General features: G+C 41.9%; 1 protein-coding gene across 1 annotated transcript in view; it reads right to left on the bottom strand.

The window, feature by feature from the left end:
* Positions 1–5,324: 5,324 nt before the first annotated feature.
* APOB (apolipoprotein B) overlaps positions 5,325–26,154 on the bottom strand; it is a 39,236-nt gene continuing 18,406 nt past the window's right edge. Inside the window, exons 19-29 of the mRNA XM_053891121.1 lie at positions 23,941–24,123; positions 22,996–23,117; positions 21,119–21,329; positions 20,390–20,565; positions 20,100–20,287; positions 19,473–19,618; positions 17,128–17,501; positions 9,421–16,617; positions 8,690–8,804; positions 8,405–8,588; positions 5,325–7,253 (exon numbers count right to left, since the gene is read on the bottom strand). Of these exons, the coding sequence (XP_053747096.1) occupies positions 5,625–7,253; positions 8,405–8,588; positions 8,690–8,804; positions 9,421–16,617; positions 17,128–17,501; positions 19,473–19,618; positions 20,100–20,287; positions 20,390–20,565; positions 21,119–21,329; positions 22,996–23,117; positions 23,941–24,123 (10,525 nt within the window). The 3' untranslated portion in view covers positions 5,325–5,624. The remainder of the gene's footprint in view (positions 7,254–8,404; positions 8,589–8,689; positions 8,805–9,420; positions 16,618–17,127; positions 17,502–19,472; positions 19,619–20,099; positions 20,288–20,389; positions 20,566–21,118; positions 21,330–22,995; positions 23,118–23,940; positions 24,124–26,154) is intronic.

Genomic DNA, 26,154 nt, shown 5'->3' with positions numbered 1-26,154 from the left:
ATCCCAATCAAAATTGCACCAGCATTCTTCTCGAAACTAGAACAAGCAATCCTAAAATTCATATGGAACCACAAAAGGCCCCGAATAGCCAAAGTAATTTTGAAGAAGAAGACCAAAGCAGGAGGCATCACAATCCCAGACTTTAGCCTCTACTACAAAGCTGTCATCATCAAGACAGCATGGTATTGGCACAAAAACAGACACATAGACCAATGGAATAGAATAGAAACCCCAGAACTAGACCCACAAACGTATGGCCAACTCATCTTTGACAAAGCAGGAAAGAACATCCAATGGAAAAAAGACAGTCTCTTTAACAAATGGTGCTGGGAGAACTGGACAGCAACATGCAGAAGGTTGAAACTAGACCACTTTCTCACACCATTCACAAAAATAAACTCAAAATGGATAAAGGACCTGAATGTGAGACAGGAAACCATCAAAACCCTAGAGGAGAAAGCAGGAAAAGACCTCTCTGACCTCAGCCGTAGCAATCTCTTACTCGACACATCCCCAAAGGCAAGGGAATTAAAAGCAAAAGTGAATTACTGGGACCTTATGAAGATAAAAAGCTTCTGCACAGCAAAGGAAACAACCAACAAAACTAAAAGGCAACCAACGGAATGGGAAAAGATATTTGCAAAATGACATATCGGACAAAGGGCTAGTATCCAAAATCTATAAAGAGCTCACCAAACTCCACACCCGAAAAACAAATAACCCAGTGAAGAAATGGGCAGAAAACATGAATAGACACTTCTCTAAAGAAGACATCCGGATGGCTAACAGGCACATGAAAAGATGTTCAACGTCGCTCCTCATCAGGGAAATACAAATCAAAACCACACTCAGATATCACCTCACTCCAGTCAGAGTGGCCAAAATGAACAAATCAGGAGACGATAGATGCTGGAGAGGATGTGGAGAAACGGGAACCCTCTTGCACTGTTGGTGGGAATGCAAATTGGTGCAGCCGCTCTGGAAAGCAGTGTGGAGGTTCCTCAGAAAATTAAAAATAGACCTACCCTATGACCCAGCAATAGCACTGCTAGGAATTTACCCAAGGGATACAGGAGTACTGATGCATAGGGGCACTTGTACCCCAATGTTTATAGCAGCACTCTCAACAATAGCCAAATTATGGAAAGAGCCTAAATGTCCATCAACTGATGAATGGATAAAGAAATTGTGGTTTATATACACAATGGAATACTACATGGCAATGAGAAAGAATGAAATGTGGCCTTTTGTAGCAACGTGGATGGAACTGGAGAGTGTGATGCTAAGTGAAATAAGCCATACAGAGAAAGACAGATACCATATGGTTTCACCCTTATGTGGATCCTGAGAAACGTAACAGAAACCCATGGGGGAGGGGAAGGAAAAAAAAAAAAAAGAGGTTAGAGTGGGAGAGAGCCAAAGCATAAGAGACTGTTAAAAACTGAGAACAAACTGAGGGTTGATGGGGGGTGGGAGGGAGGGGAGGGTGGGTGATGGGTATTGAGGAGGGCACCTTTTGGGATGAGCACTGGGTGTTGTATGGAAACCAATTTGACAATAATTTCATGAAAAAAAAAAAAAAAGAAAATAGAATTGGCAGGACCACTGGTCTCTTGGTTTTAAAGGGTAGAACTGCATCTCCTTCTTGGGGAGGTTTACACGAAAGATGGATTCTTGGGTGGTAGGCCTTGGACAGGGCGCTGCCCCCAGGCAGAGGGACTGGAGGTTGGGGGAGGATCCTGCAGCAGCTGCTGGATTCCCAGTTTCTTCTTCCCTGCAAGGCAGGCTCTGTCAAGGTCAAAGATGCAGGTTGAAGAGACATCTTGCCTGGCTGTTGTTTCTTCTTAACTAGAAGGATCATGGCAGCTTTGAAAACTACTGAGTCAGATTGTAAATATTGACACCAATTTCCACAGCACCAATTACAGGAGTGGGAAGACTCCCAAAAAGACAGAGAGGCAGTTTAAAGCCTTTGGTAATTAAAATAACACCTGAATAATGCAGTAAAGTCAATGTATCATTGAGAATCAGAGACTGCCCGCTCATGGGGCCTCCTCGGGTAGAGGGGGTGGGGAGCAGGCTTCCTTTAGCTTCAAGACAGGACTATCGTCTAGACATAGGGTGGGAATGGGGACCCCAAGCCTGGGATTTTTTTTCTTTAAGTAATTAAAGAGATTATCCTCTTTCTGAAAAAAAAAAAAAAAGTTAGATGTATATGTTGGTTCAGTCTCAAGATAATACCTAATTAATTGCATGAGAAAAACAAATTCTCTGTTTTCTTGTTAAGTTTCTAAAGATACCTATAAGGTCATAAAATTAATACAATATTCAGTTAAAATTCTCCTTTGTTGCTATTCCTTTGAATATTGTCTCTCTTGCCCACATCTGCAGCTTAATATCCTGCTAGTTATTTCTGCTTAGGTACACCACTGCAACTTGAAAGTTACCACAGTTGCTTTCCAGCTGTGATAGTCTATGAGTCCATGCCTTACACGAATAATCTGCTCCCAACACATTCCTCCTGTTTCTATTGATGCCCCATGGCTCCTACAGATCATGCAGTTTCAAAATCTCACAACTCTCAAGTGTGCTTTACTCTTTCTTCTTCCTTCTTCTTCTGGTGTCCCCTGTACCCCTTGGTACCCTCTTGGTTCCAGAGATTTGCCAAGGCAGCTCCCTTTCTTATAGCTTTTGAACCCATCCCTTCTGTTCTAAACAATGAGCCCCTTGGTTCTATCAATTAGGACTTCATGATGCTTCTCATATTCTATCCTTTCTCACCATTCCTAGAAACTATGACTTGGGTAACTAAGGCACTCAGCATCTTTCATTTGGACCCTGGCACAGCTTCATATCCGTGTTCATCCCATTACAATTTATCTTGCGTGAATTATCCCATCAGTTTTCTTAAATCACAACTCCTATCACCCTTCCTGCTCCAAAACCCTCATTGGATGCCCTTGTCCAGCAAAGAAGTTACCACCTTTAACTCTGGCTTTTGAGCTCTCTGCAATACTGCCAATCTTGCCTTTCCAATCCCGCCTCCCCTTACTTTTCCTGTGCTCTGGCCACTAGATGATCCAGTGTCTCTCAAACACACCCACCTATTCTTTTTTTCCTCATGTTTTTATTCATGTAGAATAGCCTCTCTCCCTTATCACTTGTCAATGTATCTTCAAGATTCATTCCAACATTCTCCATGAAAACTTCTTGATTCTCATTCTTTCCTATTATAGACCCTCGTAGTTGCTTTGTTTATACCCATCAGGAGAGAACACATTCCACCTATGATTGACAAATGGACAGATATCTAGGAACTGCATCTTAATGACCTTTATCTCCTCTCTAGATCCTTTGTGCTTAGCGTATAGAAGCATTTAATGAATGTTTATTGAACCGGATAGGTCTCCTTCCCTCTATTCTATCTCCTTGCCATAAACGCATTTACATTATCACCTAATAATCATGGCACTTCTTATCTGTACAGCATTAAAGGTTGCAAAGCTCTTTCATATCTATTATTTCAACTGACTTTTATGAATAGCCTTTCAAAGACAGGTAGGATAAATACTAGCCTTACTTTGTAGTTAAGAAAATAGGCTCACAGAGGGGAAATAAGTTGTACAAAGCTATAAGCAAATAAGGAATGTAGCCAGTAATTGAACCCAGAGGTGTATCCTGATTTGTAGTAGAAGACCAAAGAAGAAACCAAGCAAAGTCCAAGCCCTCCCAAGTATCTCTTATTCCACCTTTATGGATGGCATAAAGAAGATATTCTAAGCCACCCAGGAGTACCTCATAAAGGGATACCAGTCAGGGAACTGAATAGGTCGCATTGTGCGATTACATGGTCATTTTGAATTTGTGTTTTTTCTTTCTCTCATGCCCTAGATACAGATATTGTTACATGAATACCAGATACCTTGGATTCCTTCTTCCCCTCCAATTTAAGCCATAAGTCAAAACCACCTTTCAGTTTGAACTCTTAGTACATTCTTGCTACTCAGTACATTTTTGCTCATCAGGGAAACTCTCCTAGGACTATGCCTAGGACCACTCATGTGATGCCCTGGGACCTGGGCCTAATTTTCCTCCTGCTATCACATTTGGAACTGAGCCTTAATTTACCCACTCATCAATCCTCTCAACTATCTGTCCATTCATCCATCCATCCATCTATCTACCTGTCCACACATCAGGTGGACATCCATTGAATCAATGCCATCCATTGATTGATTATCCAACAGACTTTCCCTGAGTACAAGATTCATCACTACCATATATTCTACCTCCTTAGGACTCTTTCTGGCTCCTCAGTTCCAAAGAATCCTGTTAAGACAGAAATACGCTAATGTGTTTTTCTTTTACAGGTAATGCTTGTGTATTTTAACAGTGAGCTTCACGAAGGGAATGTGAAAGCTTTATGAAATATGGTGGAGGTTGAAGGCGTTTTTGGATGTAAAGGATCTTTTCCAAACAAACCTCATATAGGATTTGGAGGGGCTAGTAATCTCCAATTTCCTACTCCCCAAAGGTCACACCCTTCTTTTGTTATTCAACACTGTTGAAAGGAAAGGTATAGCTAACCTTCCTGAAGATATTAGTGATGGTTGTCCTGCATAGGTTCTTTGTAGCTTTCCCTTAATAGATCTCAGTTTGGATGCTCTGCCTGGGGGTTGCCAGTGTTTAAAAACAGAGCTTGAGATAAGTGGATGTGGCAGGAGAAATCCTTGGGTTTTGATTATACTTTGGATTGTTAGATATTAAATGTGGAGAAATGAGGAAATTCAAGAACATAAATGTATGCTTGATCCCAGAAATGTTAGGAGTACATATCCCCCTGCCCCCTTTTCCACACTTACTTTCTGTGCCTTGAATGGATCCTGGCTAAGCTGCAGGGAGACGTCTGAGGTCCCTATTATCATGAAGCCCTGGGGGCCAGGACTTCCTAGTCATCCTTTCTCAATTTCTGGCAGGCTAAGTGAAATAAAAAGCCTGTTGGTTGATCTCAGCCTAGCAGAGAGCCTTGCCTGGAAAGAGCAGACTGTGGGTGAAGAAGACTGTGCAGCACATGAAGACAAATGAGATGCTTCTTGGGATCAAATTATGTGAAAGCTTTTGCAAATAGTTTTTCCTTTTCAGTTGGCAAATACAATTCCTGATATTGGTTACCTTTTTATTTTTTTAGGTGGCAAAATATTTCTCTCCTCAAATTCTCCCTTCCCCTTTTATTCTATTACTCTAAACTCAGTATGTATTCTTTGACAGATTTTGAAATGCCAGACATTTGCTATCTTTCAATATGATTGAGCCAAATTGAGTGCTATGATACACAATAAAGAATTCATTTATTTGTTTTCCCTCCCCCAAGTTTAGTAAAACAACTCAGATACTGATTTTCTTTAACTTGCAAAAAAATGTTATTTCCCAGAGTTCAGAGACCTTTAGCGATCTGATGCCAGCTTCAGTGCAGACCCAGTTCATGTGTGCTTCTGCTTATAGTCAGCTGCTTGCCACGAGGCTGGCTCACTGTATAGTTATATTAATACATACAGTTTGAGTTTTTCCCCTACTATATGAAAGTTTAATAGGAACGGAAGAATAAATGAGAATTGCATAAGAAATTAAAAGGTGATAGTAAATTCTCCTGGAGAAACCTTTGTGGAGGGGATCATGTTATTGACTGTGGCCGATTGTAGCTCTTTCAGTAATTCAGTGATATATCTCAGAAACATGTGGTATGTTTGAGTGGACAGGTCAATCAATCTTTTGGACTCAGTAATGAATTTTTCATAGTAATCAGAGAGTTGGTCTGAAAAATCCTGTAGTTTATATCTGAACTGCTGGTGGTAATCAGAAATGATTTCCTTCATTGCAGTGGCCTGGCTTTTAATTATTTCCTGAGCACTGGTAGAAAGCTCTGCAATCTTCTCTTTCCCTTTTCCATCTGCATCAGTAAGGATGCTAAGGTATTCCTGGATATCTTTCTGCACAAACTGCTCAACTTGATTTGAGAGTTCGGAAATCAAACCAGCAGTACTGATAGTGTATTTGGAATGGAAGTCCATAAGGACATCCACTAGGTTCTTGATCAAGCTGATGATCTTTTCTTCAAGTTCATAATACCTTGATGTCCAGCTGACCACAGTTGGATCAACGTATTCTTTGTGAAGATCCTTTATGAGCTGATGGAGCTGTTGTAACTGTTGAGAAGCTTCCTGGAGTTGGTTTTGGACAAGTTCATTAAACTTGTCAAAGTTAATTTTCAGGAATGTAAAAGCAGTTGGAATATATTTTTTGAAGATTCTATTGATCACGTGTTGAATATCATTAATGAGATAAGTAAATTTCTTTCCCTTTAAGTGTTGAATTTCTTCTTCTATCTCTTGGAAAGCTCTTTCTAAATATCTCTGAAGATGACTTAGCATCTCTGTAGTCTTGATAGACTGAAGGTTATTAAGTGCATCCTGGATCTTTTGTGATAAAGATTTCAACAGGTTCCCAAACTCCAAGACAACATCTCTTAGTTTATAGCTCTCTGAATTAAAAGGAAATTTAATCTCTACATCCTTGATTAGCTCAGATTTCTCCATCAGGTCTTGGAAATAGGAAAACAGTATTTCTAACCCACTATGGATTTTTGAATATACCTGTGACAGCACCTGCCCTACTTCCCTCATGACCATAGTGAAGAGTTCATCTCTAGAATATGTCCCGGCTTTTCCTGGGAGCTGGAATCTGGTGAACTTTAGGAAGTCAATCAATGAGTCAACCTGATGACTGACTATGTCTTTGTATTCCTGAGTAACTCCCATTAATCTCTCAAACACCTTATTCTGGAGTCCCTGGAAATCAGCTTGGCCCTCCTGAGCCAACAGTTCACGGTACAGATCCTGGGCCTTTTCCTTCCACTGCTGGTAGGTTCTAGTGGTGGCCCTGGCTACCCTCTGGAGCCCCATATCCACCTCATCAGTCTGCCTCATGGTGCTTTGATAGGCCCACTCAGCACTGTTCTGCAGACTTCTTCTCAATTTTAAAGAAGCATCTCTCAGATTGAGTCCTGTGTACTCCTGGTGATACTTGTTGGCATAGTCATAAAGGACCCCGGTGGCCTTGGGCACATTGTCTTTGAGAGAGCTTAGTAGTTCAGACACTGCCTCTTCTTCCCAGCTGACTTTGATCTGACTTTTATCATCAGATTCCTGGTACCTCCACTCAGTTTTGAATATGTTGAGTTTTTTATCCAGAGAGGACTAAAACCAGAAAAAAAGGGATGATAAGAAGATGTTTTCAATTATCCTGATTACATAATATACTATAGTGAAACTTCATTAGCAGTTAAAAGTAAAGATCAGAGGATCTTTCATATTCTGAAGGGGGTTTATCTTTAACATGTCAGTTCATGTGTTTGTCTTATGGTTAAACAAGTTCACTGCTGTTAATTCCTCTTTATCATATGCCTCAAAAAGAATAAAATTATGCATGGCATTTACATAGTAACACTTAACATTAAGGCTTTCTTAGAACCAAAGATTATAAAAGGAGGAGGAGGGAGGGGAGGAAAAGGAGGAAAAGGGGGAGGAGGAGGAGGGGAAGGGGGAAGAGGAGGAAAAAGTGGAGAGACAGGAGAAGTAGAAAAAAGGAAAAATCCCAGAGCTCATCTAGCAGAGCCCTAGAATACCAGTATCAGGAGCCATTCATTCTCCAAACTTATGACAAACTTTAGCAGTAGAACCTGATTGCTTCTTCTTTACTAATAGCATCTTTGATTTGGCCCAGCAGAGCTTGTAGAGTATATCAGAGAAATTTGGCATATCTGAACTAACACTTCTATTGTGGGGAAGAATTCTGAAGCCTCAAATACTTTGGAAACCACTATTTGAAAAATGTATTCAGCACATGGCAGACTTTGCTCATGATTTAGGTGATGAGACATAACCTCATCTTTCTTTTTTTTTTAATTTAATGTTTATTTATTTTTGAGAGACACACACAATGCGAGCAGGACAGGGGCAGAGAGAGAGGGAGACACAGAATCTGAAGTAGGCTTCAGGCCTGCTGTCAGCACAGAGCCTGATGCGAGGCTCAAACTCACTAACCACAAGATCGTGACTTAAGCCAAAGTTGGATGCTTAACTGATAGAGCCATCCAGGTGCTCCATAACCTCATCTTTATAAATTTGCCGAAAACTAATAAAATAATTGTGGAAATAGGATTGAGTGTGCATCTAATTATAATCAATAAAACCATTGTAATACATTCTGGAGAATAGTTTCTCAGAGAAAAAGTTGAACCTGCTCATTGCTTGGTTTCATCTACTTTGGGAAAGCCTGGAGAGGCTTTCTGATCTGCCCAAATTCTCTACTCACTCTTGGGGTGAGTAATCCATTAGATGGGACTCACCTGAGGGCGGTAGTACAAGTTCCATTTTAAGGTATTGTTATTGCCTTCCAAGTCCAAGGCCACAGTGCCTATGGCTGGGGAGGACACTGAGGAGGAGAGGCTATTCTTATTTAGTTGGTAGTGCAGATGGACATCAGTGAATGTTGGGCTGGTGATGTCGAGGCGAATGTCTTCTTTCCAGTCCCTGAAAGGAGGAAAGCAGATGTGCCATCATGAAAGGGGTATGGACATGGAAAAAATCAGAATGATTTGAAAAGGCATAAGATTTCCACAAAAGTTCCATACCAAAGTCCTTGATATTTGTTATCTTCTTTATATTCCACACTGATGTCATGGTGTGCGAATGTTCCCTTTGGCCTATAGAATAACACGCCATCTTCAATTTTGTGTGTTCCCACAACTGTAGAGGAGAGATGTTATATTTCATTAGATTAGTAACCGCAGGACATAAGTATTTTCATTGTAAAAGCCAGGAGAATTCTATCTTAACTATATGCTTTCCATATTTGAAACATGCAGCCCACATTTAAGAAAAAAATAGAAGGAGAGGCGCCTGGGTGGGCCGCCGACTTCGGCTCAGGTCATGATCTTGCGGTCCGTGAGTTCGAGCCCCGTGTTGGGCTCTGTGCTGACAGCTCAGAGCCTGGAGCCTGTTTCGGATTCTGTGTCTCCCTCTCTCTGACCCTCCCCCGTTCATGCTCTGTCTCTCTCTGTCTCAAAAATAAATAAACAAAAAAAAAAAAAGAAAAAAAAAAGAAAAAAATAGAAGGAGATATTATTGGTCCTAAAAAATCATCATAGAAAAAAATATACTTTCTTTGAATCTATTCCTCTTGAATGCCAGTAGGTTTTCTACAGGGTGGTTTTTACGTGTGGGGTATGTATCTTTCTCTCTTTTTAAAATTTTGCTATGGAGAGTAATTGTGCTGCCGGTCATATACAATATGTTCTTATTTATTCACAACTCTCATTGCAAATATATAGCATCTAGAAGAGGAGTCAGGACATTTTCTTACCATTTAGATCATATTCCAGGAACTGAATGGTTGAACTGCACGTGGAATTCAGGAATGTTTCAACGTATTCTACTTTGTTTTTCAAACCAGTGCTCCAAGTAGCATTATACAGGGGAGAGGCCACTCCAAAATGTGCAGTCAGTGCTCCAAAGGAGGGTATGAAAATTCCAGCAGGTACAGAGAACTTGATGGAAGGAATCTCAATAGTCTGTTCAGGCATGGTAATAGCTGGCAACTCAAAGTCTGCAATCTTGCTGGCCACCTCATTTAGATACTCAACAGCACTGCCAACTGAAATACTTTTTGGAAGGGTGAATTGGGACACAGTTAACTGAGATGCAGGTATAGTTATTTCAAAAAAGGGAACTGAGGCATCTTCTGGTTCAGAATATTTTGTTAACACATCAACTTTGGGGAATTTCACTTTGGGTAGTGTTGGTATACTGAGGGCAAATGGCAAAGTGCTTAGCTTCTTGTAGATTTTTATTTCACTGAAATCAAGTGTGTAGGATGGAACCTGAAGATCAGTAAATGGGACTTGGAATGTAGGTATGACAAGACCTGAACTTAGGCCATTTAATTTCAGTCCGGGAACAATGAATTTATCAGCCAATTCTTGCACAGGGACAGAGAAATGATAGCCATTGGGGTTTTTCGTGTACACGAGAGAAGTCGAAGCATGAAGATACTGTTTTCTATCAATGCTGGTGGTTACATCTAGCTTTAGGAGGTCCCATAAGCTCTTGTCATAAACTGGTAGGGCAATGTCTTTGAGGAACCACAGAGACACTTTTAAGGAACTTGCAATGTCAAGGCGTGCTTCTTCTTGGTCATTGGAAAGGTGTACATTGTTCTGGAAAAACCCAGAATGAACCTGGACCTCACTTTTCCAGCTGACCTTCTGATGCTCAGAGTTAGCATTCAGGGACACATCCTGGCCAAGGTAATTGATATCAAGGAGGGAATTGGGCTGACTTGCACGGACCTGAACAAGGGCTGACATTTTCCATGGGGAGAGTTCCAGGGTGGCTTTGCTTGTATGCTCTCCAGATGTTAAAAAGAAGCCCTCTAGCTGTAAATGGTTTTTCGTATTGTGTTCCCAGATGGCATAGATGCGTCGGATAGTGGCTTCTCCAGCAAAATTTTCTTTTACTTCAAGGTTCCAGATACCATCGACTTTGGAAGCCCCTTGCAGCTTCACTAAAGACCTAGTACTCTTGGAATTCAAATAAGTGCTGGCCTCACTGGCAATAGTTCCTGAATATTCCCGTGAAAGGACTGAACCCTTGATATCTCCTTTGGTAGATGACTCAACAGAAAAGTAAGAGGTAAGGCTTTCTAAAATGAGCTTGTGGTCAACTGCCCCAGTAGCAGTAGAGTAAAGTTTGGGAGAATTGAAATCATATGTTAACCCAATGGATGAAGAGATAGTAGGCTTTGACTTGGTATTTCCATTAAGTTCTTGTTTGAAATTCATTTTCAAAATGGGAATTTGGACTTTTGCAGATGTTGTCACTGATGCTTCCATGCTTTTCTTGGTCAGACTAATAGTACTGTCATGATTGCCTTCCATGAATTTATTACTCAGAGACAAAGCTGTGGCTAGCTTTAAGCCTCTTTTCCTTGTCAAACTTGAGGTGCCCTCTAATTTGTACTCCAGTGTGTCAGTGACGGAAGAAGAGGAAGTAACAAAATGAGCAACAATATCTGACTGGTTATAAAGTCCAGCATTGGCATTCAGTGTGATGACACTTGACTTAAAGGAAAAGTCATAGGTAATATTGCCCATGGCTGGAATTAAAATATTGTTTGGGGTACTCACTGCCTGGAAATCTTTTACATAAAAAGGGATTGGGATGGAATGCTTGTCTTTGTTTTTCTTATACTGAGCATTTACACTTAAATCAAACGATTGCTTTGTTGTCTTCAAGAATTCCTTCAAGCCTGTTTTTTCCCATAAGGAGAAATCTTTCACCTGAGGAGTTGTGAGCACTGTGTAAGGTAGAGTCATTTCAGGAATTGTTAGAGGAATGTTCAGAAAATCCAGATTGGCTTCTCCATTTATTCCTACGTGGGCCTCAATGCTGTTCTCATTGTTTCCAGCAGAGAAGTTTTGATGGTACTTATACTGATTGAACCTGGCACTTGCTTGCCAGCTTGCTTGCTGGGCACTAGGACTCAAAAACAGTGCATAATTATTCAGGAAGTCTACCTTCCCTATCAATTTTAATGGAAAACTAACTTTCAAATTCCCTTCATTGTTTGTGGATGCAGTAATCTCAAATGGCTGTGCTGTAAAGAAAAGAGAATTTTTCAAAGTTCCAATAACTTTTCCATTTAAATGAGCGTCATGGTTACCAGTTATCTCTGCCTTCCTTTCTCCAAGCAATGCTGTGCCTTTAGCAGCTAGAACACTGCGGCCCACATACTGGGATTCAACCTGTGACTGGATTTCAAATTTAGAAAAGTCGAGGAAGCCAGATTCATAAACCAAGTTTTGGCTTAGTCTTAGATGCTTGCTACTGATCTTATTAGACAATCCAAAGGATGTGATGGGTCCTTCCACAGTAAAGCTAACTTGTGATTCATGTGCTCCTTCATCTGAGAATGTCTGGTGGGCCCATTTCCATGACCCTATTCCAGAAGAAGTCCATGCTACGTGTCCAGCTTCCAACAGGGTTTTGATTTCATTACGCAGCTCAGCCTGGCTGGAGAAGTCCAATTTGGGGATGTTCAATTTGTGGAAGTACTTTGTGTTGCTGTCCAAAGTAAGCTGATTGTTTATCCTGACAAGCACACCATTACTAAATTCCAGCATATTTTTTTCTGTGTGTAAACCCGCCACTGTATTTGATTTTCCCTCAACAGCATTTCCAAAAAACAGCACTTCACTCTCATGCTCTGTTTTTATGTACTTGCTGGAGAACCTCATGGATTGCTTCATAACCAGTGGATTAATATTAGAGTCTGAAAGCTGTCCATTGGCTTGAAAATCAAAATTGAGAACTTCTAATTTGGACTCTCCTTTGGCAGTGATGGAAGCTGCGATCTCCGCCTTGTTCCCTGAAGTAGTTGCATTCTGAATGTTGGCATTTGCATCTAATACGAAAAGGGGAGATTGGATTTTCAAAATGCCATGCAGCTTACCAAAAGAAGGGACTTCAACTGTGTGTGACAGGTGGGGAAGCTGAAATTCTGGTATGTGAAGGTCAGGAATTTGGTAATTTTTTAAATCAAGATTTGGGATTATGAATTCTGGAATTGCAATTTCTGGAAAATAGAAGTCTGGCACAGTGATTCCAGCAAGAATGGTGTCCAACCCCTTCAGATCCCTCAGGTATATTTCCGGAACTGGCCACTGCAGCTCACTGGACAGCATTTGGTCAATGGTTCTGATGATCTTAACTTTTATTTCTACCAAGTCAATTGTAAAAGAAGGAACATGGAATGTGTTAAGGACAGTAAACTCTGGTGTGGCAAACCTGGATGGGATTTTTATATCTTTCAAACTTTTGAAGTTGATCTGAACTGATGGAATCTTCAAATCTGTCAGGGGGACTATGATGTCAGGAGTCTGATATGTAGCTTCCTGAAGAGCACGGAGACTGACTTCAAAGGCAGGGATGGTCCCAAAGATGGTCTGGATTTCAGGAATAGTGAACCCTTGTTCTACCAATGCTTTCAGGTTTCCAGCCCAGTCTTGGAGAGAATACTGTTCTGCAAAGTCAGTAAGGTTCTTAGCAGCGAGACTCCACCAATCAGAAATATAAGTGACAAGTGTGCTGTAAACCTGGCCAACCAGGGACAGATATCGCTGAACTTCCTGCTGAATGTCCATTTGATACACTCTGTCTCGTATATCTTCCAGAGTCTCTTGGAATTTGGCTTTCATGGAAGTTAAAAATACTGCACTTAAAGCCTCCTGTAACCAATCAAAGAATAAGGTTATTTGGATGTCCTTTGTGTTTTCCAGATGGACTGAGACCATGGCCTTGATGTCCTCCACAAACAGTGTTAGTGCTATAGCTTTCTCTGAAAGTGCCAGGGCCTGGATTTCACCATTGATTCTCTGAGTCACTTCGTGGATTTTGTTATTGGTTTCATCTACAAACTGGTGATAATCAAATGACCTTAATTTCTTTATCAACATGTCAAGGAATCTGTTTACTTCTTCAATGATTTTTTTAAAAGACAGTGCTTTAAGTTGCTTGATAGCATCATCAATAAGCCTAACCAATTTCTCAAAGTGATCTTTTATGTTAACTTGTTGTAAGACATTACTTAGCTTCTCAACAGTCTCCTTCAACTGATATTTATGGGCCAACTGTACTGATGTATCCATTAAAACCTGCATGTGTTGGTCTATTTTATACATCTTAATTAACTTATGGACCTTGGCTCCAAAAGCATTGATTTTGTCAACTACTACAAAGTCTTCCATGAGATGGATAACATAGTATTTGATGTGCTCAATAATTTCTTTTACTCTTGGAAATGGAATTGTAGTTCTCAACTTATGTAAAAGAACTCTAACATCCATAGCCTCAACCTGTTGTTTTAACTGTTCAGCAAGGTGCTGCATGTCTACATTCTGAATCTGTGTCTTGAGCTGTTGCAATTTTTCTTGCATCTGGATTCTGATTTGATACCTAGTATCCGCATTTTGAATCCAAGATGCAGGACTACTTCCAATTCTGTTAAAATCAATCTTTTCAATAAACAAATACACATCATGGATTGTTTTTACTAAATTTTCATGGATATGGTAATGTTCATCAAGAGTTTTTAATTTTTCAATGATTTGATCAATAATCTCAGCAATAGCTGTTTTAAAATCATGTAAATCATAATTATCTTTAATATACTGATCAAATTGTATCACATATGTTTGTAGTTGAGATAGTTTTTCATTGAGGTTGATTTTGGTATTGTTCAATGCAATTTGTAGATCATTTTCTGTCATTCTGTAATTTTTTGTGAAAGCACTTAGTTTTTCCTTGGCACTCGCAACTTGACTCTCCCAATTGAATGCATTCAGATAATCATTAACTTGCTGTGGGAGTTTGTCCAAGGCTTCTCTGTATTTCGTCATAAATTGATCAATATTGATGATTTTCAATTCTCTCTGTATGGTTTCCAGTGCCATTATAATGACCATTCGTTTCTTCTCAAAATATTCTGGCAAGATTTTAAAGAATGGGAGGTTGATGGTGTGAACATCTTGATTCTTATCATATTTTACAAAAGCAACAACAGTGAATTCCTGAGGCTGGTCAATAGCATCCCTCATCCCTAAAGCATCGATTACGTTGGTGGGTTCACTGAGGAAAAACGGCACTTGAATTGAGAAGTCTAGCATGGCAAAGTCAGCCAGGGCTTGTCCTCTAAGCTCCACACCAACTTTGTCTTTTGTATTGTAAGCATCGAAGTCCTGGCTGTATTCATTTTCGTTCAGCTGGGTCTTGAGTTTCCAGGTGGCTGTCTGCTCAGCCGGAGTGAGCAGGGCACTGACTTTGTGATCAAGAGAAGCACTGATGCTGCTCTTCAATGGAAGATGGTGATTTGTGGATCCTTTGTAATCATGAGAGACAGTAAGGGCCAGAGGTTCTGCTTTCAACAGGAATTTGCTATACAGCTGACCAGTATGCTCTCCCCAGAAACTTAGTTTTCCATTGCCATTTGTATGTGCGTCGATGGTCATTGTAAATGGCGCCATTGCAGAGTGAAAAACATTGCTGAAATGGAGTGAATCAGAATTGTAGTTTGTACTGATGTCAATGGCTGAAGCCAGCCCAGCGATGTTTGTGTTGAGCCGATGGCTGAACTCTGTACCCTGCACCTTAGCTACGGTGTCTGTCTTATAACTTGTGGATAAGTCAGCATAAGAAATGGTGTAGATGTGTTTTATTTCATTATTTTGGTAGACTCCTTTTATGTTCCCACCCACATTCAGCTTCAGGGGCTCTAGTCGTAATTTCCCACTGTTGGTTAGATCCAGAGCGCTGAATTTCAGGTCATTGTTTAAAGTAGTTACAAGAGAATAGGGCTGTAGCTGTAAGTTAAAATTTTGCTTATAAAACTTGTCAGAGCTATAAATGTTGTCAAGTTTTGAAGAGAAGTCCAGTGACAACCCTGCGATGTTCAGGTTGTTCGTGTGGTCAAGCTTCATTTCAGCATAAGAGCCCATCATGTCATTTGAAAGCTTAAGTCCCTCTTGGCTGATTTTGAAGTTAAAGATATTTTTGCTGTCAAGACCCAAAATCATGGCCTGATAAACACTTCCCAAGGACACCTCTGTGAGGGCAGCTTTTCCATCTAGGCTGAATTTTGCATTGTGTTCCCTGAAGCGGCCATTCGTTGTTAGTCTCACAGATGCTCCAGAGGGGCCAAGTGCCGCATTCAGCTCATTCTCCAGCACCAGTGGACTATACCTCAAGTTACTCGTTGCACTGGTAGACATTCCATCTCGGGTAATCCTTAGTGTTGCTTTGTGAACACCACTATTACTTTTGTCAGTGCCCAAAATATCAGCATTTAATTCAAGGCCATGGGAATTGAGTGTTCCAGAAAGTAGGGTGAAGAATCTCAATGACTTGTAATCAGCCTGATACTCAGAACGCAGCAATGCATTTTGCTCAGAGAAGGTGAGATCTATTTTGTTAGAAGTGGCAAAGTCCTCGTACTTCCCATCTGTGTCAGATTTCATAGTTAGCTCATAGTTCTCATATTTTAGGGAAGCAGTATTTTTAATGATGCCACCTTGCAGATTCGAGGTGGAGGTTAAGGAGACAATTCCATCCTCATATCTTCCTGTTATCTGGTTGGTGCCCTGGAGGTAGGAGGAGTTAAACCTCAGGTTGGACTCTCCACTTAACTGGCCAGTGGTAGAATCCTTCTGATAAGATAGATCATATGTGCCTTTGGCATGGAATGAAGAGACTCTGAGCTGCCCATCAATCTTGACTTCCTTGACATACAAATGATGTTTCCTTTTTGAGTCCACATGTACTGAAGCAGACATCTGAGGACCCCAGGCACTAGAAGCATAAAATGTTAGCAAGCTTTTTGAGACTGGATTGTTTCTAATTTTTTCTGTGTGGCTGAATACCATCTTTGAATCCAGAAATTTGTGGTGTAGAGACCCATCATATGACAATGTGAATGTATTCTTGTGGTCATATGTTGTTTCTCCAGATCCTGACATAAAAATTAAAACACATTAGTTACATTAAGTAATAAAATTTCCAGAGCAATTTCTATGTTCAGAGTCTTTCAATAATAAAGTCCCCCTCCACTCCCACCAACCAAAATAAATAAACTTCCACTGATCTGGATTAGTTGTGCAAGTCTCCTTCATTGATAACACAAGCATAAAATCTGAAAGCAAAAGACTTCCCTGACCACCGCAGATCTTGTTGGGTTCCCTTATCAAGGGCTTCTCTGTGCCTTATACTTATCCACTATACCCTATCATGGCACCTCCTACGTTGAATTTTCATTGCCAGGTTAGCTATCTGCTTTCTCTGTTACTGCCCTAGTAGGATACTTGGTACATATTATATGCTTAATAAATACTTCTATTAGATGAATGAATAAATAGGCTCCCAAGTAGCAAGGAAAACATCTGAAAGAAAGCCCAAGTCTTTTCCTTCCCAGAGGAGGCTATCCCGCCAGAGCCTGTGATGAATTAGCCCGACCACGGCTCACCTTGCACACTGTAGGAAAGCAAGTCAACCACAGAGTCAGCCTTCATGTAGTACTGAGTCTGAAGCCTCAAATGGTTGGTGCTGGTGTTGCCACCAGTGTACGAGGCAGACCAGTTGTACAAATTGCTGTAGATACTCGTAGAGAGGTCTAGAACACCCAAGAGAGGTACTCGCAGTTGATACGACTTGGGAATGGTAAAAGTGGGGACTTGGAATTCCTGAGATGGCAGGTAGAATTCCACCGACTTGAAGTTGATGGCTAGTGTCCGAATAGCCTCTAACATCTTTAGATCTTTGGAGGATTTGCCACCAAAAGGCAAAGGAATCTCGATTTCCACACTATTCTTGTTCAATGTGTATTTGACCCGGCCATCACTGAAATGAACAATAAGGACAATGTCTGCAACAGTCAGGCATCAAGAATTCAAAGTTCTCTGCCATCTGACCTTCCAAGCAATGGTGCATGTGCCCCATTCCCAACCCCATACCGTACTTTTCTTCCTGCTACTCCCTGTGCCCGGAATTGTGCCTTTTACCTCTCTGCTCATCAAACACTCAAATCCATTCAAAATCCTTCCAAGAGTCAGTCCTTTACATCAGTCTCAAAGAACATGCCACAATTCTGCCAACATAGCTAGTACGTATTTGTTCATTTGTCAGTGTCTACATGGTGTCTTCTGGGAGGAAGGATGATACCTTAACTGGTTTTTATCTTCTCACTGCACCTCGTCTAGTATCTTACACACATGTGACGCTTGATACTTCATATTTGCTAAACTGAAATGAGGCAGCTGGATATGTGGAAGGTGCAGGTGTGGAAAGCAGTGATAGGGGGTTACAGTTTTAGCTTCCACTGAGTGGTGATGACACATCTGTGTTTTTGACTCCCTGAGTCACAGGGATGTTATCTGTGTCATGAGGCTAACGGTACCCTTTCTGCTGACCTCACAGAGCTGGCACAAGATACCTAAAAGCACTTTGTAATATTCTCAATACTATGCTTCTACATATGTACATGTACTATGTATTATGCATATGCATATGTACTCTGCTCCTGGACTATTATAAGTTATCCTAAAGGACAAGAGCAGAATTTAAATGTTGTAAGCAATGAACTGTTGATAGCATGACTCCAACAGGGACTAGCACTGCCTATCTGGGACCCCAATCCTCAGTGGGAGGATGCTTAATAAGCCTTGTCCATTTCTAAGGTCACATGGGCCTATCTTCTGTACAGCACAAAGAAGACTGTTGGTCAGAAATACTAGCAGTGAAAGAAGAGAGTCCTGGGTCGTCTGAAGCTGACAATTTTTCCTCTTATCTTTAGTAGACTTTGGTAGACTTCAGCTGTTTTACACTTACTTGGTCTATTTAATTTTGCTGCTCAGCCATAGACTATGGAAAGGCCCACGTGACACAGATCACTTCTTACTTTTGTTTTCATTTTTAAAGTGTTTTTATTTATTTTGAGAGAGAGAGAGAGAGAGAACAAGCAGGAGGGCCAGAGAGAGAGGGAGAGAGAGAGAATCCCAAGCAGGTTCTGCACTGACAGCATGGAGCCTGATACGGGGCTCAAACTCATGAACCATAAGATAATGACCTGAGCTAAAACCAAGAGTTGGACGCTTAACTAACTGAGCCACCCAGGCACCCCCAGATCACTTGTTTTCTTAACCTTGAAGATCATACAGAGAATAGTCAATCTAGAAAAGACTACAGTGTTTTTAGCTCCTGCTCTTTTGTTTGTTTGTTTGTTTGTTTTACTGTCATGAAATAAAGCAAAGCATCCCACGTATTTTTGGAAATAGAGAAGTGGACAAAGCAGTTTGGAACTGACTTCCCCACAAGGATGGGGCTATATTGCGAAAGTGAATATCCCCTCGGGACACTGCCTTCCTGCAATGCTCCAGGGCTGTTCTGACCCTCAAGAGCTCCACAGCCATCCTGAAGTCAGCAATTTCTCTAGCCACTCTCAAATCCCTACAACCAATTATGAGCATATCTTGATCCGGAACAAAGGGAGTTCACTTACAACGGAGGAAAATTAGATGGCTTTCAAATCCAGGTTGCAGAGAATAAAACCTCTTTGGGTGAATATACCAGAATCCCCCAGTTACTTCCTTAGGTTCTTTCCGATTGGATTGGTGTTCACGTTCAGATCCCATGTTCAATAATGCAAAAATGCCACAGTGCTTATGCTACAGTTATTAATCTCCTTAAGATGCTTAAATTATTTCCCTTAAAAATGTAAATTTATAAACAGTCTAAGTTACACTAAGTGAAATCTTTCATTTACTTTTCATGGTTCAAGAAAATTTTTTTTTTTTTTTTTTTTTTTTTTTTTACCTTTTCAAGAAGAGGTTTTCTGGGATGTGGAAGTTTGGCAATCCCATTTTCTGGAGGTACAATTCTTTTAGGCCACTGAGGTGATCTTGCAAGTTCTGGGCATAAGGAAGACTCCCAGATGCCTTCTGAAGCCATGTATTTGTTGCCTATGAAACAATAGAAGTTTTTAGAGCAATGGGTATGGGTGGATGGGCCTCCAAGTACAATTAACATTAGGTGATAATCCATATTTGACACATCAATCATTAAGCAGGATGATGCACTGAAGGTGAAAAGCAAATCACAGAAAATTGTGAATTTTGGCTGTTAGTCATTGATCTCTTCCTGTATTTTATAAAAAGAATATATAACATAGTCAAACTCCTAGCCAGGGTCCTAAAGCTTCCTTTGATATTATACGCATAGTAAACTCTTCTGCCTAGTACTATTCATTAGGTTTTTATCACACACAGCCTGGTGTAACTGGGTAACTAAACACCCGTGAGTGTTTCTTCGCTCCTCAGGAATTCTCTGGGGTAGGAAGCATACCTTATCCATCTCTGGATACCCTCTTTTACCTAACTCAGGGTTGAGTATGTAATTAGTCCTTATAACCATGTATTTATTGACTGACTGATTTGTACTTACAACTATTAATTTGGAACCCATGTGCCGGAAAGTCATGTCTGTTTGAGGAACTCTGTGATCCAAGAGACTATTGGCATACATATGCAAGCTTTTAGGATAATCAGAGAGATCCAGGGGGAAGTTAGAAGCTGCTTTTTTGGTATCCACATTGGTGCCTGTGTTCCATTCAAATTCAATCTTCTCTTCATCTGAAAATGCACGTATGAAACAGTTGTCAGTGGTACTAGGTCAGCCCCTAACCCATGTCCAGGTGCTCTCTGGAAGTACCCATGGGGAGAGGAAGGACATACCATAACGCCATGCCAGCTTCTTGGAAATTGTTGAGCCATAAGCTGTAGCAGACGAGTCCATTTGGAAGAGTAGTTTTGTGGGAGACCACTGGGTGAGGATTTCACTTCTGGCTTCTGCTTGCAGACGGGGTATGGAAATAACACCTTTGATTTTGCCTTCTTCACTTCTGTCGTAGCTATTGGGAAAAAAAATCATTTGATGTCAATGACTACCCATGCCAAAGAGACACATGGGATCAAACAGAAAAACCATTTGTGGTGATAAAAAGGAGGTACGTGAATGCCCCCCAAAATGAACTCATTAACTTCTGAGGCCAACTTCAGCACAAATTCAGGACTTTCCAGGAAGGTATGGGGGAAAGACAAGATTTTCAAAACCTGTTTGAATCCTGCTGTACCATTTACTAGCTCTGTTGCTTTGGCCATATTATTTAACTCCTCTGCGCACCATTTTCTTATCTATTAAACAGGGAAACTCAGACCTATGTTGCAGTTTATTATGAGAACTGAGATAATTCCTTTAGCACAGTGTCTGATGAATAGTAAATGCCCAATGAATGGTAGGAAGATCCAACTGGACATTGTACAGAGGGTGGTCAGAATGCTGAGGGCTCTATCTGCCCCTTGGAGCACAGACTGGGGACACCCCAGGTTTGGTCAGTTTTAAAGCTCAAAAGGAAGAAAGGAAAGAACCAAGACTTCAAATCAGGTCACCCTGAGCCTTCATACCTTACGTGGCCGGTAAGAGTGACCTCAGTGATTTTCTTGTTCTGGATGTCCAAAGTGAGCTTGTAAGACTTTTTTTCCATAGCAGATTCATCACGAACTCTGAGGACTGTCCCAAGGTCAACATCAAAATCTGGAATTTGGATTTCACTAGACAAAGTCATACTCTGCCGGTTATATTTGAACATCATAGTAGCCTCAGACTGCTTCACACCTGAAAGGGTGTACAAGAGAATCAAGACATGTGCATTCAAAGCTATGTTTAGGAAGGAAGGGGAGGAAAAGGCAGAGAAACGCTAAGCATTCAGTGTGCTTCAATGAGGACACAGTTCAGGATTTTACGGGTGTTCGTGCATTTGTTCAGTATGCAAATATTTATTGATTGCCTGTCACGTGCTTGGCACTGCCCTTGGCACTGGGGAGACCTTGCCCTTATGGAGCTTACATTCTGGTGGGGGGTGTCCAGACAGTCAAGAAGCACATTATTTATGGCAGATGGTGATATGTGGCAATAAGGTGATATGTGGGCAGAGACCAGAATGAAGAGAAGGGCTGAGCTATGCCATGTTCTGGAGGGACCTGGAATGCAAAGGCCCTGACATGGGAGACACTTGGTGTGGTCAGAGAACAACAAAGGCTCGAGTCCTTCTGAGTCAGCAGACATGACATCTCTGTGTGACCCTCCACCTGTGTCTTCCTGGCTCCTTGCCACCCCTGCCCTGCCTTCCCCTCTCCCAGACTTCTTCCTTTGTCATGAGATTCCTAGGTTTTCTTTAACTCCCAGGTGTGTTCTTTTTACATTTCTGTAACATTGTTACATGACATGTTTTTCAGCATGCACCCCCCTCCTGTGGGTTTTGTTTTTCTCACTTGATTTTGTGACATACCATTTCTACATTACAAAATCTTCCAAAGTGAACATTTAAGTTCGCCCCATCCCCTAAGACCTGCTCCTCCACCAGCCTTTTCTATCTCAGTAAATGGCAACCCCATTCTTCAGTTGCTTAGGCCAAAAAACTCAAGAGTCATCCCAACTCAATTTTTTCTCTTACAGTCAATACCACATCAGCAAATCCTGAGAAGCCTGATCTTCACAATATGCCCAGAATCCAACTACTTCTTAGATCTCCTCTGCCACTGCTCTAATCCAACATCTCTGGCCTGGATTATTGCCAGAACCTAAATACTAGTTTCTCTGTCCCTGTCCCCCTAAAGTCTTTCCTCAATATAAACATAAATCAATTCATGCAAACTCTCTAGTGGCTTTGTATTTCACTCAGAGTAAAAGCCAATGTCCTTACCATGGCCTACAAGACCGTCCCTGCCCTACCTCCCCCTTTCTCTGTGACCTCATCTTCTACCATTTTCCTCCCTGATCTCTCTGCTTCAGTCATACCAGCTTCCTTCCTTTTCCTCAAACATGGCAGCCACAACCTGCCTCAGGGCCTTTGCACTGGCTAACCCCCAGCCTGTAACACTCTTTCCATATGGCTTATCCCCTTACTTCCTTCAAGTCTCTTTTTTATTCTCTTTCACCAGTGCTACTTTCCCTTGTCATTTCAAATGGCACCGTCTTCCCCCATCCTTCTTCCTCCCTGCCACTCCCAGACATTCCCTACACCCTTTTATGCTCTATTTTTTTCTCTAGCGCCCATATGGCATTCTGAACATTTACTTGTTTGGCTTCTTGCCGTAAACTGCATGAGGACAGAGACTTTATCACCGCTGTTTATTGTTCCAGCCTCAGCATGTAGACAGGCCTGACACTTTTCAGGCATCAGTAAATATTTGTTAACTACATTAAAATTAAATAAGTTGTCCTTGTGAGTCCTGGACCTGAGGCTGAGGCAGAGATGTGGGAGCCCTTTCTAGATACTTGCCTTCGGTCTGAGTTACAAACTTCAGGGTGTCCACCAAGATTCCACCCTCTCTCTGCAGTTCGTAGGTTGCGCTGGCAGAATACTGTTCTACTTCTCCAGTGGGCTTCAGTTCCAGAGCAAACCTAAAGGTGTCACAGTGTGTATGGTGCATAATGTTAGAGCTTTCAGCAATGAGATTAAGGACCCCCAAACAATTTAGCCACTATTTCAACAACAAAAAAAATTTTTCCTTATTTTAACATTGGCTCTTGTCCCTAACTAATGATGACCCTTCTGATCCCTTTCAGTCCCTCCAAAAGCCAAGGTTAGGGAAGACCCCAGGGTGTTTGGACAAACAGAGCCGGAGCTGGCTGGTTGTGTTAGCAAAGCTGAGGACAAGTAGAAGTGCTGAGAGTTGAAGGCAAGGAGCCCTTAAGCACGGCCAGGGCTTTGAACACACCAGTGGGCTCCAGGAAAAGTTGTGCTAACGTGTCTCAAGGCTCGGAAATAATATGGACATTGAATTAGGAGCAAATTGGAATCTGTGCTGTGATCCCATTATCTAATGCATAAGGGAGAAAAAGGGGACACCATCTACAAAGAGAGGCTTTTAAAGGAATATCTCTCACTGGCAATGCTACAGCTCCCTTGAAGGAGTGTGATGGAATCACTTTGTTAATTTTTGAGCTGAGACTTCCTTAGGGGTTGTGACTGCTTACCTTCCTGCCCCACCCTTCCTCACCTATGGAGAAACTCGATCCTACACTCAAAGTTTAGTAGGAATACAAGTACACTTCAGGTGCGTTGGGACAGAGGACCACTATCGTAACTAATCAAAAGGTGGTGCAAACCCCTAAAGCTGGTGGCACAGCCTCTTAGAACACACAGCAGGTTTCCCCTTTCCTGCCAGGTGGCCACAACGTAGGAGGTGAGCAGAAGCTGGGTGGGACATCAAACATCTCTGACCTGGTGCCCCCGGTCAGCAGACAGTAGGAGGTGGCTTCTGGGGAACTGGCGTTGGAGTAAGAGCCCGACGTGCAGTAGTCCAGGCCAGTAAAGAGAGGCTTGCAAGTCGACCAGGACTGCCTGTTCTCAGTGAGAGGTGGAACCTCTTGTGTTTTGGTGGTAGAGACCAAATGCAACGTGTTACTGGTGAAGAAAGCACAAACCCTAGTTACCTTCAAGTCATAAGTTGAAGTGAACATCACTGATTCTCTCAGTGCTAATATTTGCCCCCTTAACCTGCTTTCTCTCTCCTCTCTGTCCATACCCACCCCAAATTATTTGATTTACAGAAACAACTAACAGTATGAACATCAGCAAGGCTAACAAACACAGTGACTTTTCCATTACAGACATTGTACAAGTCGTTTACTTTTGTTAGCTGTGATCCCTACAACAGCAGACATCAGGAGGTGCCTTCTTTTACAGAGGAAACAGAGACTCAGAGATGTTAAATAATGATCACTGGGACCTAAACTCAGGTCTTTTCCCATGAAAAGAAGGCTAGAAGGAACTCTTACTATACTGGCTTCTTTCCATTTCTTTCTCACATGAAACCTGTCCAGGTCACCTCTCCCATTGTGTGAATGCACGCCTGGGCACACACACTCACTCACACCCCTTTCTTTCCCTGCTAGCCCCTTCTTGTCTACCTCCCAGTCAAGAAACCTGTCTGCCTTTGTGGTCTCCATCCTTTCAAAACGCTTCTCACTGAACTGTTACCGTGCGTCTGGGATTGCTTCCATCAGCATCTCCAATCACCGTCTTGCTTCCAACTCCAATAGACACTTTTAGGCATTATTTTCCTTGATCTCCCAGAAGTACTTAGTAGAGCTTCTCACTTCTGGCCAGATTAAGACTTTAGCCACCCTTCTCTCAAGTATGTATTTGAACACGTTAGGAAGTGCGACAAAGTTCAACAATGTCCCGATTTCTCCAAGGATGCTTTCTTTGACATATCATGTTCTTTCCTCAGTATTGTGTCCTCCTTTTAGGGGTGCCCTAAAATCTAGCTTTTCTGGGGGGCCGGAGCCCTGAGTGCCAGCTTTGGCTGCCAATGGGGCAATCCACCCTGGTGGCCACTTCTGGGCTTCTATGACCCTTTATGGCCTTGGTGCTTCTGTCTCTGGCCACTCCTTCTCACCCTTTGCTGTTCCCCTCTCACTTCACACGTTAACATTTCCCACATTTCTGTGCTAGTCCCTCACGTCTTACCCTACACCAATCGCTGTTTGACCTCAACAACCTCTATCTGCAGGTGCTAAATCGGTATCTGTAGCTCTAGCCTGCTTACCAAGCTCAGACCCATTGGTCCCACTGCCACTGGAGATTCTTACTGGTTGTCTCACAGGACTTCAAATGCAGCATATCCCAAACTGAATTTGTCAGCTTCCTCCAAACCAGCTGCTTTCCCTATTTCAGCGAAAGACACCCCCACTGCCTTTTCCTCTTTCTTTTTCCTCAACCCCACATCTGGTCAATCACCAAGTGCTCTTGTTTCCACCTCCTGAGACTTTCTGGAGTAGGCTCACTCCTCTCCGCACCCTCCCTGGCACTCTTGTGCAGTCTGCGACCTGTTCTCACCCACACGTGGGTGTGACAGAATCCAGCCAGTCTCTCTGGCTCCAGTCATGCTTCCTTTCCATCCCTGTCCCACTCTGGAGTCAGAGGAGGTCTCCTAAAACACCAAACTTGCTTGATTTATGCTCCCATTTTAAACTCCTTTGCCTTCAGAAGAGTCCAGCACCCTTCAGATGGCTGAGAAGGCTGATCCTTGCCAGCCTCTGTCACCTCCCTCCCTGTCCCCTGTGCACTTCACTACACTGAGTTTTGAGTTTCTTGCAGCTCCTGAGCCACATTCTTTTTCCTTCGGGCTGTTCTCTTCTCTTGGCCTGGTAACACTTATTCCTTTCTCTTTTTTCTGCATATCTCTGACATGGTCTTCATGTCGATTTCTTCAGAAAGCTTTCCCTGAGTGGCCCAGGCTACCTCACACAGAACTTCATGTCCTTCTGTGCTTCCTCTCAGGCCTCCGTTTGTTCTTAGGGTTTGCTTCCCTGCATGTCCTATCTGTGAACTTTAAGTGCTAGAAGGTCAGGGACCTTGTGTATCTCATTTAACATGCTTCGTATAGAGTTGGCACTTAAATACCATTTTTACTATTTTTGAATCGACAAA

This window comes from Panthera pardus, unplaced genomic scaffold (assembly GCF_024362965.1).
Source record: "Panthera pardus isolate Hobbes unplaced genomic scaffold, ASM2436296v1 HiC_scaffold_26, whole genome shotgun sequence".
NCBI lineage: Eukaryota > Metazoa > Chordata > Mammalia > Carnivora > Felidae > Panthera > Panthera pardus.
The sequence above is the reverse complement of the archived record's forward strand: the minus strand, read 5'-3'. Positions and strand labels throughout refer to the sequence as shown.